Here is a 12,129-nt window from a genome sequence, read left to right as displayed (position 1 = left end):
TTTTTAATCCCTTTTTAGATGTTCAATCAATATCCCAGAATGGCATATCCTCCCTCCATGCAAGGTCCAACTAGATTTCCTAATTCTGAGCCTAGCAGGTAAGAAACCTACACGTGGTGGTGGTGGTTTTTGTATGGGTATGAACTCTGTGACTTAATTTTAAAAAGAAATCATTTGCACTGTGTATCTCAAATGTGATTACACACTGCATAAGAACTGGCACTGGTCAGTCTCCCAAGTTTTGCTTATGTGGAACATGGAGTAGCTGGAGTTGGGAGAGTTTTGAGAGCCCATAAAAGGATTTTCCATTGTTAGAGTGAAAGTAGTCAATTCCTCCTCCTCAACTTGATGCTTTCCAAATAAAGTTGAGCTCTGATGCACTATAAAACTAATTTTCCACTTTTTCTGTGTGTTTTTCTATAATAGCTGTACACATGCAAGAGTAATGATTTGAATTCTGGTAGTCACACATGTGGATGACAGTTCACTGTGCTTGAAACAACAGTGCTGTATATTTCAAATAATGGTCATACAAGTTGACCTTTTCTCTGTCATTTGTGGATAAGTAGTGAGTGGCTTTTGTTTGTCTCATTTTTTAGAGGCCCAAGGGGAAGAGGCCCACCCTCATGGTGCTCAGAACCTATTGAACGCCCATCCATTCTTAGTGCTAGTGAGCTCAAAGAGCTTGATAAATTTGATAATCTAGATGCTGAGGCTGATGAAGGCTGGGCAGGTAAGAACATCAGATTAATGGTCTGTTATTTTGTATGCTAAATGTTTTTGAAAGATTAATTGAACATTTATTTATGCATCAGGTGCTCAGAGTGAAGTGGATTACACTGAGCAGTTGAATTTCAGTGATGATGATGAGCAAGGAAGCAGTCAGAAGGAGAAGGAAAGTGGGTGAGTTGGTGTTGCCAATTAGATGTGAAATGTCACTTAACTGGACTTTGGAAAGATTAAATTAAATGAGTGCAAGTACTTGTTCCAGTAGCACTAATTCCAGTAATTTAATACTATTTTCAATTGACTCCAGTCAACTGGGTATGGAGTAGAAATTATCCTAAGAAACACTGAGGCTAGGAGATAAATCACCAAATACCTATGTGGAGTATGCATTCTGTTTTTTATTTCTTTCCACATAGTGATGAACAAACACCATCAAAAGATTCCCAGAGTCCTGATGGCCAGAAGGAGACAGAAGAACAGACAAATGCCAAGTCTGCCACCCAGGTTTCCACAGCAGCAGCCAAAGGGCCTTACAGCAAAAGCTCTCAGCTTGATCAGGTTTGTGTGCTCTTCTCTTCAGCTCCTGTGGCAACAGCCTTGTCAGGAGAGCTCTGACTCAGGTGTCTTTCCAAACTGTCAGGTCAATTAAGGTCATGAACGTGAAGGAAGGCATTAGCTGCTAAAAGCATTATCTGAGCTGTGCTAACTGATCAGGTGCTGCTCAGACAACTTAGCTGCCTCTGGTTGCAGCACAAAAATAGCCTGGCTTTATGTAGTGTGTCCTGCCCCACACCCCTGAGGGGTGAGAGCTCTTGCATCAGGCAGTGGGGCTCAGCTGATGGGCTCAGTACTTATGTCAGTCCATTGCTGGAACTGAATGAAGCCTTTCTGGTGTGTTACCAGGTTTTCCAGTGGATAAATAGCCCATACATTTTTCTTGGGTGTGGGGATGTTTTTACTATCATGGTCCACTTTCTGCAGTGCAGCTTAGCTGTAATGTGAGTTTACTTATCATGCTAATGGATATTATACAGACCATGTAGAATTCATCAGCTCAGCCATTTTCAGTTTCCTCTAGGAGAGGAATATTGCCATCCACCTCAATTTATGCCTGCTACAGCCCTATTTCCCTCTCCCCCAGGAAAAGCTACTTTTGGTTTTGAAAATTTCTCAGAAATATTTTCTCTTCATGCCAGTAATAAGGAAGATAGGAAATCTGGGATTGGTTTTACTGCACTTTCTCTCTGTATTAAAGATCACGCTGTTCTTTAAGGTTTGATGCTACATTGAATCTAAGGAAAAATGGTGCAGGAGCATAAATTGTTCAGCCCTCAGTACTTAAGAGTGAAAGTGTTTCTGCCCTTATTTCGCATGCAGATTTGTGTTGAATGCAGATGCCTAATTAGGTGTAGTATCATAATGCAGTAGAAAGCAGTAAATCTAAAATTCTTCAGCATGGCTGTGGTTAGAAGCTTGCTTAACCCTGGTACTGTGTTTAACCCAACAGGATCGAGGTCCACCACAGCCTTCTATACATGAAAGAGGTGGCCCTGCTCCTCCTCCAAAATCTATTCTACCACCGGTAAGAAAGATTAGAATTGTCCTTATTTCCTTGAGTTAAATTCCTTAATGCTGTAGTGGAGGGATTTAGAAAAAGAAAATTTAAAATATGCTTCACATAATGATAAACCTTTCCTTTAACAAGTAGAATGATCATAGGGCCTGGGGCTGGCAGGAATGGGACCACAACACAGCCATGCTGCAGTTGTGTAAAGCTGAATTTTGAGAGCTTTTAGTTAGCCAGCCCCACTTGGGAACTGGAGAGGACAGGCACATGGGAACAGTGGAGGGAGGGCTGCCAAGACAGGAGATCAGGAGATGAAGTCCCAAATGAAATGTGAACTAAAATCTCTCTTATCCTGAGCTACCTTGAAATTCCTTGGCTCCTTGAGGGGCTTTTGTCTGAGATTTAGAGCAGCCTGTAACCCAGTCTAAAATACGTTTGTGATCCTCACTGTCGCTTTGCCTTGATGGTGATGGGGAGGAGAACTGACATGAGGCCAAGCAATTCTCTTCCTTTCCTTTTTGAGCTCAGGTTGTGAGAGTCTCAATCAGATCAGGAAGGTGGGGACTGGCTTTTTCTTCCAGGTCTTGCTTTTTAAAGATATGCGTGTGTTGACAAATAGTTAAAATGTAGTATTTCAACCGGCTGCTTATGTAACACCTGACTCATTTGTCTCCTTGCAGCACCCTCCTCCCCCTGATCGCCAGATGGGCAGGCAGGGACCCTTTCCCCCTAAACCAGTACCAGATGAAGATGAGATCTGGAAGCAGAGGAGAAGGCAGCAGTCAGAGATATCTGCTGCAGTGGAGCGAGCCCGGAAGCGGCGAGAAGAGGAAGAGAGGAGAATGGAGGAGCAGCGCAAAGCAGCCTGTGCTGAAAAGCTCAAACGGTTAAACGAGAAATTCGGCTGCGTCACAAAACCCTCCCGGGAAGACCCTCTGAAAGAGAGAGAGAGGGAGAGGGAAAGAGAAAGGGAGAGGGAACGGGAGAGGGAAAGGGAAAAGGAGAGGGAGCGGGAGAGGGAGCGAGAAAAAGAGAGGGAGAAGGAAAAGGAGAAAGAAAGGGAAAGGGAGAAGGAAAAGGAAAAGGAGGAAAGAGAAAAACTGGAGAAGGCAAAAGAACAAGAAGTGGAGAAAGAGAAAGAAAAAGAGGTCGAGAAAGAAGAGAAGGAGAATGAGAAAGAGAAAGAAGAAGAGAAACCAGCACATGAGGTTCCTGAGCCTGTAGAACCTGTGGCAGCACCTGTAGTAGAAAAACAAGAAAGTGAAACCAAGAATAACAAGGAAGAAAAAGGTATGCTTGCACGCAAGTAGGAGTTGTCTTTTTAAAGCTGAGTCACAGAGCATAGCTGTTGTCTGGAAGTCTCATTTGCATACCTAATTAACCTAGTGCATCTAGACCAATTATTTTCCTGGCTGATAACTGTCCTTTGAGCTAAGCCTGTTTGCCCAGCTCAAAAGATTAGGGAGAAAAATGGCTTCTGTGATTTAGGCTGGACTTCGAGGAATACAGAAAGAAAAACAGGCTTTCTTCTCTTCCTAAAGAAGGGTCAGCCACCCATGTTGCTTAAAAAGCAGTGCAAATTATTTCAGCTGTTCTGTTCTTTCAGCAGTCCTAGAGAAGTAGACACAAAGGGCACGTATTTAAATGTGGTTCATTTTTTTGTACTGAAACTTGAATGCCATGAGAAAATTGTTAGACTATGCTTGGTGAGGTTATATTGTATTGAAATGGATAAAATTGATTGTAAAACCAAACCTTAGTTCATGAAAAAAAGTTGATCCAAATGCAATACTGTGTTATTGATATAGCTCTTTTAAAATCACATAATAGCTGTAACCTAAATGCCAATGGTTGGTTTCCCAAAGTATGTAAGTTTAAAAAAGACAGAAGTCTATCAACAACAGTTACTCTGTTTTGAGAGGTTGTCCTTGGCTTTTTGTACCTTTGCTGGTTTTGGAAACTGAGACTGTGAAGTTAGAGGAGGCAGGCATTTTAGAATATTGTTTAGCTGACATTATGGTAAAATTGTCAGTTTTAAGATTGACTGTTGTCTGACATAGGTGGGTTTTTTGTTGGTTTATTTCAGAAGATCAAGCAGTCTTTACTCGACAAGACAGTGGTCGGAATGAGAAAGAGGTTTCACAGGTGACTCATGAGAATGAGCCAGACTCAGGATCTCAGCCTCGTCCTGCTGTTTCCTCAGGCTATTCTAAGCAGTTCCAGAAGTCATTACCACCAAGATTTCAGAGGCAGCAGGTAACAAACCACTTCATTAAAAGGAGGCTCATTTAAAGAATGCTGTATTCTGCCTCATTCTGAAGAAGGTGACCATAGAAGTTTCAGAAATCCTGAGTTTTTGCTTTCCAGCTTCTAGAAAATGGTATTGGCAGGAACTGCTCTGCCTGAAATACTTCTTGTCACTTGTGTGGTATGTTAAGTGAGCAGAAGGCAAGAGAGGCTTTAAAGCTGGCCCACAATGGCATTGCCCTGGGCTTGCCTGTGGAACCTAAAGTATGGTGATTATTTCTGCAGCTTTTCCTAAAAGGCTGTGACACTCACAGCTGAACTTGGATCCTGTGGTCTGAGGAGCACTTTGCATTAATGACATGCACAAAGTGTGTGTTCTGTGTCTCAGCTACACACTAGTTAAGCTGTAGCTGTTGTAAATTGTCCAGTCTGGTTTTCTCCCTTTGATCCTAGCTCATCCTGATGCATGCTTGCAATTAACTTTCAAAATACTTGCTGTCGTGGAGACAATTGTGCTTGTTGTTTCCAAGGGTTATTAGAGCTATGCTCAAGTCTTCCTCTTACCAAAAAGTCCTGTAATACTGGTTTTGATTTGCAGGAGCAAATGAAACAGCAGCAGTGGCAGCAACAGCAGCAAGGTGTCCTTCCACAGTCTGCTCCCTCCCAGCCTTCCAGTGGCCCTGTCCCACCACCCCAGCACAGACCCCTTTACCAGCCCATGCAGCCCCATCCCCAGCATTTGGCTTCCATGGGCTTTGACCCCCGCTGGCTCATGATGCAATCCTACATGGACCCACGGATGATGTCAGGAAGACCTGCCATGGATATGCCTCCTATTCATCCAGGTAAAGCTGGAAACATTTTTTGGCTGTTGAATCTACTTGTTTTTGAAGTAGAATATTTCCCATAACCACGCTTTGTTTAGTGAACGGGTGGGTTTTTAAGAAGAAATCTACGTTATTTTACTGTTTGAGACAAAATAGATAGTAGTCATATGTGACTAAAATTGTAGTCCTAGAAGAATGTATACCTTTGACTACAAAGTAAAATCCAAGTTGTCACACTGCAGGCATGTGAATGACAGTTAAGATGATTGAGAATGTCAGCATAAGCCTTTTGTTACAGACAGTAAGCTGGCAAGAGCTAGGTTGAAATGAAAAAAAGTGTATTTACCATTTGTGTTTCATTACATCTTAGCACTTGGCACAATATTGCTTCTTTTAAAAATCCCATGAAACTTTGCTATTTTTGCATTACATATTAACAGCTCCAGAGTCTTACTAAATTTGTGGTTTCAGATTCTTGACCCTAAAATGTCCTTTTTAATTTGTGGAATAGCCATCTGATTTGCAGTTAGAAAGCTCTTGGGCATAAATAATACAAGTCTGTCGTGTGATGTAATGGAGATACCTGCCCAACTAAAGAGCAAGGGAAAGGATATCCTCAGTGGGTGCAAGGAATAAATGGAGGAAATAACAGGCCAAGCAGAGATAGTGAAAACTATAGAGTTTCTTTGAATTGGTATGAGGGAAAAAGCTGGAATAATAGAGTATAAAAAATTGCCTGTGCGTGCAGTCATCTTGATTTTTGCTATTCAGATGTTACAACAAAAACTCCCATCCATGAGTTTAGGGGTCCACAGGCTTGATTCTTCCCATTATAGTGAAAGAAGACAGCCTTTTCCTTTTGGTGGGACAGGGGATACAAGTGTTGAGTGTGATTGAGCCAATCTGGGGTCTGCTGGCAGGGAATAGACATTTGGTTTCAACATGGACAAAGGGAAGGAGATTGGAGGAGAGAAACAGCATTCCTTGGTACCTCCTGACAGGCTTTGTATTGAGGTCTATTTCTTTGCTGATGTTAAATTAGTTTCAATTGTTGTTCAATAGTTGAACTTCACTCTGCCACAGGAATTATGCCTCCCAAGCCACTGATGAGAAGAGAGCAGCTGGAGGGCTCAGCAGCTGGTTCTGATTCGTTCGAGCACATGGCTCGCTCTGCGAGGGAGCACAGCGTGCCCCTGTCAGAGCCACGCATGATGTGGGGCTCAGAGCCCTACCCCCATGCAGAATCTCAGCAGTCCACTTCTCCTCCCAAGGTCTTAGAAGAGCCTGATGATTTGAGGTAAGTCTCAGTTGTGCCATTCTTCAAGCCACACAAATTGTAAAATACAGTTTTGACTGACTGGGTTGTAGTTTCGCACAGCACTTGAAAGGAGGAGTTGTGACTGGGGGATGCAGAGTGCTTGGTGCTGTTGTACCAAACAGAAGACATGCCTCCTCTGTCAATTTACTCCTTGTTTAGGATTGTTAGCCTAAATGAATAGTGACTGCCAGAGTATTTTGAATTTGCAGTTGTGTAGAACTGCATTCCTGCAGTGTTCTAGGTTCTCCATTTGCTCTCTCTTCTCCCCATTTTAGAGAACTTTTGTCCAATTTGTATTTGTTTCAAAAATGGTGTGTTAAGTACAAGTGGTATTAAGCAAAAGTCTCTTTTTAGCCTTTACTCCATGGTGAATGGACAGGGTATTCCTCTGCTTCTTAGAAGTATTCAGAAATTGTTTTTGCTCTGCTGCCATCTGAATAATAGTTGGCAGCTCCATTAAAAATTATTCCCTATTACTTCCCAGAGCAGACATGGATCCATAATAGAAAATTATTTGATTTGAGTAATTATGTATGAATAAACTCAATACATGCTAATACTTGTAATTGCCTTCTGCTTAGGTCTGAGGCACACTTGGAGCAAGAACGAGTTGCTGTCCCTGCCAGTGCTTATCCTGTAGAACACAACCAGTTGGACTCTCATCCAAAGACAGAGTTTTTCAGAGAATCAGGAGAGGTAGAGGTACAGAAGTTTCCAAGCAGGCCTTTGGAAGATGTACAACCTCTCCAAACTGACACACCTAACACAGCAGTTAATTTTGAAGGAGTGGGTGAGAAGGTCACACGTAGTTCTCCTGAAGAATTGGTGCCCGTGGGGGAAAGCCACTCTTCATTAAAAAGAAGCATTTCCCATGGTTCAAGTCACTCTCTAAAATCAGAAGAGCAGAGGAGTGAAACAGCAGCAAATATCCCTAAATTAAGTAACAGAGAGACAAAGGAGACAATTGAGAGACTTGAGATTAAACCGAAAAAAGAAATTTTGATCACTAATAGAACATCAGAAGGACCAAAACCTGAGAAAACTTTTAAACCTAAGTCTGAAACAAGATGGGGTCCTAGGCCAGGTTACGGCAGGCGAGACGAAGGTGGCGACAGACCAGTGAGGAGATCAGGTCCTATTAAGAAACCTGTGCTTAGGGATATGAAGGAAGAGCGTGAACAGAGAGAAGAGCGTGAGCAGAGAAAAGAGAAGGAAGGAGAAAAGACAACTAGTGAAAAACCAGGCAAGCCTGAAAAAAGTGACAAAAAGGAAGCACCTCAAGTGCCACCGTCTCAGGCCGAGCCTGAGAGATCTGCCTCCAGCAGCGCTCCTCTGGCTAAGAAGATAACCCAGGAGGCTGCCCCAGCACCAGCAAGCCAGGAGAGCAGTCAGCCTGAGGCAGCAGCTAAAGCTGTGGTGCAGCCCCCTGCCCCTGCAGTCCAGCAGCAGCTCCCAGCTGCCCAGCCAGCCACTGGGCAGCTGCCCCCGGCCATCCCGCAGCCTCCGGCCGCCCCGCCGACTGCTCAGCCCCCGCCCCACGCGCAGCCCCCCGCTCCCCCCAGTAAGGAGGACAAGCAGGCTGAGAAGGTGCTGAGCAAGGAGGTGGTGGAGAAACCACGCCTAGAAACCAGGCCAGTGAAAAGAGAGCCTGGCTTACCACCTAGGACATACTGGAAAGAGGCCAGGGATAGGGACTGGTTCCCAGATCAGGGCTACAGAGGCAGAGGTCGTGGCGAGTATTATTCTAGGGGCCGTAGCTACAGGGGTTCTTACGGGGGACGTGGTCGGGGCAGTAGAGGCCATAATAGAGAGTACCCACACTACAGAGATCCTAAACCTAGATCAGAGCATGTGCCTTCAGGGCCTGTTAGGCAGAGAGAAGAGAGTGAAACTCGTAGTGAGAGTTCTGACTTTGAAGTGATCCCAAAGCGGCGGCGCCAGCACGGCTCGGAGACAGATTCTGACAGTGAAGTGCATGAGAGCGCGAGTGACACCCTGCTCTCAGACAAAGACAGCATCATCAAAGGCAAGCACCCGAAACGAGAAGAAAGAGCTGATGGCAAGAAACCTCCAAAGCCTCTGTCCTTCAAACCTGAGAACAATATCAGAGTAGACAACAGATCCCTAGAAAAAACATACATCAGAGATTATGAGAACAAGCCCAAACCAGGATTTCTTCCTAAAGGAGAGCCTTCTAGACGAGGCCGAGGGGGAATGTACCGGCGTGGCGGCAGGGATCCCGGGGGACGGCCCCCACGTCCCTCCACTATAAGGAGACCAGCCTACAGGGACAACCAGTGGAACCCCAGGCAAACAGAGATCATTAAACCAGAAGATGGGGAGCCTCCAAGAAGAAATGAGCATTATGGTCCTATACCAATTGATAAAAGACCTCCAAAATTTGAGAGGAAGTTTGATCCAAACAGAGAGAGGCCACGAAGACAGAGGCCTGCCCGGCCTCCAAGGCAGGATAAGCCACCACGCTTCAGGCGCCTAAAAGAGAGAGAGGCAGCATCCAAGATCAGTGAGGTGGTGACCAGCTCCACAACCAGTGCCACAGTCAATAATGCAGTCAGTGAGCCCTCCAACCCTGCTCTGGACGTGTCAGGAAGTAAGACACCAGACTTGTCCAACCAGAATTCTTCAGACCAGGCAAACGAAGAGTGGGAAACAGCCTCGGAAAGCAGCGACTTCAATGAGAGGCGGGAAAGGGATGAGAAGAAAACAGCAGATGCAGCAGCACAGGTTGCTGCCAAGGCAGGAGAAAATGCTGGAGCTCCAAAAAGGGAAATAGCCAAGAGAAGCTTCTCTAGTCAGCGGCCTGGAATAGACCGTCAGAACCGACGTGGCAACAGCGGGCCAGCCAAGCCAGGGAGGAATTTCTCAGGGCCCCGGAGTGAAAGGCGGAGTGGTCCTCCTCCCAGAAGTGGAAAAAGAGGGTGAGTATCCAGCCCCTGTGAGGATGCACACAGGGTGATGGTCTTCTGTTGTCCTCTTGTGGCTTGAAACCATCAGCAGTTAGGTTAGATCTGCATTGTGGTGGCAAAGACACTACTATGTGCACCCATGGATCTGTACTTCCTGTTTTTTCTGTTCATTTACAGATTCCTGGAACCTGAAGCTGAGAGCAGAGTATTCTTGTATGCACAATGCTAAAAAAGCCTAATTTAAAAAAAATGCAGTGCTGTTTCTGAGTTGAGCTATGTTTATTGAGTTTTGGATGCAAGCAGAAATGTTCATATATAAATTGCTGCATTGCATTTTAGATCAGTCACCTAACACAGACAAGCAGGTTGAGAAGTGCTTACATTTAGACTAAACTTGATTTTTCCATATGCTTAATTTGATGGAAAATTTAGCAGGGCATTTGATATTTCTCCAAAACAGCTTTTGCTGTTGAGCTTCTTATTAGGAACTGAAAGTAAAAAGTCTGGACTCTACTAAGAAGTCCCTAAACACTTACACTTACAACCCTGGAATCTGAATTAGATTGTTGCCTCCCTCCTGAGCATTCTCTGTGGCTTAATTTCAAATATTTTTTTCCTAACACAGGCCATTTGAAGAGCAGGCAGCACCTGTGCCTGGTGTTGATCCCACCAATGGCAATGCTTTACATCAGGAGGATGGAGGTGTCACTGCTGCAGGGCAGAAGACCACCAAGGATGCAAGTGGCAAAAAGAGAGAAGAGCCAAAAGCTGGTCCAAAGAAGCCTAAGGAAAAAGTGGATGCCTTGTCTCAATTTGATCTTAATAATTATGCAAGTATGTATTGATAATATCCTAATAATTTTTAATAGTTCTGCTAGTTTTGTTGCATATAGAGCTAGATGTTTGAGAACTTTTTAGAAGGGGATTTTTTTAAACACCAGAATAATTGTACACTTGAGCATTGCTATCTTTGTGATAACTAATAATGCATGTGCCTCTAAAAGGTGGCAAACCTAATCGTGTGTTAGGTGTAGATGAGAACAATTCCTACCATTCTCCATCACATTGTCATAATTTAGTTAATTTTCGAAAGTAAAGGCAGTGGTCATCACTGTTAAGCTTAGAGCTGATATCTGGGAGGGCTGTTCATTATTTGTTACTGTGTTTTAGTAATTTCCTGGGGAGTCTGGTAAAGGAAGCTCGAATTTTTAAGTTCTTAGATATGAACTCTTTGCCTTTGAGCTCAGCAGCAAAGCACTTGGCAAGCAGAAGCTTGCCATTGATCAGGGCCCCCATCTGTGTCTGTGGGAAAGTAACTTCCACTCCAAAGCCAATTTTGGCTTGGTGCATTGCACCTGAAGCTGTTGAAACAGCAGCATCTATACCTTTCCTTTTCCTATAGGTGTTGTGATCATTGATGATCACCCTGAAGTGACAGTAGTTGAAGACTCCCAATCTAACTTGAATGATGATGGTTTCACAGAAGTGGTGTCTAAGAAGCAGCAAAAACGCTTGCAAGATGAAGAGCGCAGAAAGAAGGAAGAACAAACAGTGCAGGTACATGACCAGCATTTCTAGTGGGGGAAAAAGCTGCTTGCAGTACTGGGAATGTTGTCAAGGGTGTGCAGAAGCTTCCTTCCAAAAAAACCATATTATCTCCTTATAAATATAATTACTTAGTTATATTTAATATTAAAGTTGTCCTTATTTATTAAATAAAATTAATTTTTATTTAGTCACCTTGGGATTCTGTAATTCTCAATTGGGTGCTGTCAGGCAGGTGGAATTGGCAAATGATAAAAACACCATTTTTCATACTTTGATAAAGATTTACCCTATTGTTTGTATATCAGTTGATTGCAAGAAGAAAATGGATGAGAAATCATTGTTCCTGTGGTTAAATACCCTCCCCACCCCCCCAAAAAAAAAAAAAAATTCTTCTGTAAGGCTGGGTTAGTCAGTTTGCTTTTTGCACTCTACCATTGCTGTCTGCTGGAAGAATAAACTTTACTTCTCCTTACAGGTTTGGACCAAAAAAGGATCGAGTGAAAAAGGCCGAGGTCAGAATTCCAAGCTGCCCCCCAGATTTGCCAAAAAGCAGCAGCAGGCAGCAGCTGCAGCTGCACAGCAGGCACAGGCTCAGGCACAAGCTCAGGCTCAGCCTCCCTGCCCAGCCCAGTCCCCAGCCCAGCCACAGGCTCCTGTTTCAGCACAAAGCCAGGCTGCAGGAGGGACTGCCAGCACAGACTACACCGTGTCAGGCAAAGTCCTGCAGAGCACCCAGCCTCACAATGGCCTGGGAGCTGAATTATGGGACAACAAAGTGCCTCCTACAGCAGTTCTGAATGACATCTCCAAAAAATGTAAGTGCTGCCTTTTGGCTTTGAGGTGGGGACAAGCAAGCGTGGTATTTAGAGAAAGCTGATTGCCAGCTGACTCTCTGGGTGTCTTTTCACCTGCAGATGGATTCTGCACAGGGAAGGAGGGCAGCATATCCAAGTGCAGCATAGTAAT

The 12,129-nt window shown here is 44.2% G+C and overlaps 1 protein-coding gene across 17 annotated transcripts in view; it reads left to right on the top strand.

Moving 5' to 3' along the window:
- Window positions 1–12,129, top strand: part of PRRC2C (proline rich coiled-coil 2C) — a 66,813-nt gene that overhangs the window by 24,565 nt on the left and 30,119 nt on the right. For 16 of the 17 annotated variants that reach the window (XM_079314030.1, XM_079314029.1, XM_079314027.1 and 13 more), the window contains exons 7-19: window positions 19–98; window positions 600–733; window positions 816–903; window positions 1,146–1,287; window positions 2,237–2,311; window positions 2,977–3,586; window positions 4,383–4,552; window positions 5,142–5,388; window positions 6,454–6,667; window positions 7,270–9,627; window positions 10,241–10,449; window positions 11,018–11,172; window positions 11,639–11,978. In XM_079314030.1, coding sequence (XP_079170156.1) covers window positions 19–98; window positions 600–733; window positions 816–903; window positions 1,146–1,287; window positions 2,237–2,311; window positions 2,977–3,586; window positions 4,383–4,552; window positions 5,142–5,388; window positions 6,454–6,667; window positions 7,270–9,627; window positions 10,241–10,449; window positions 11,018–11,172; window positions 11,639–11,978 — 4,822 coding nt within the window. The remainder of the gene's footprint in view (window positions 1–18; window positions 99–599; window positions 734–815; window positions 904–1,145; window positions 1,288–2,236; window positions 2,312–2,976; window positions 3,587–4,382; window positions 4,553–5,141; window positions 5,389–6,453; window positions 6,668–7,269; window positions 9,628–10,240; window positions 10,450–11,017; window positions 11,173–11,638; window positions 11,979–12,129) is intronic. The other variant, XM_079314035.1, reaches the window with a different exon arrangement.

This window comes from Erithacus rubecula, assembly GCF_903797595.1.
Source record: "Erithacus rubecula genome assembly, chromosome: 10".
In the NCBI taxonomy this organism is placed as follows: domain Eukaryota; kingdom Metazoa; phylum Chordata; class Aves; order Passeriformes; family Muscicapidae; genus Erithacus; species Erithacus rubecula.
Note: the sequence above shows the minus strand (reverse complement) of the source record. Positions and strands in the feature narration are given on the sequence as shown.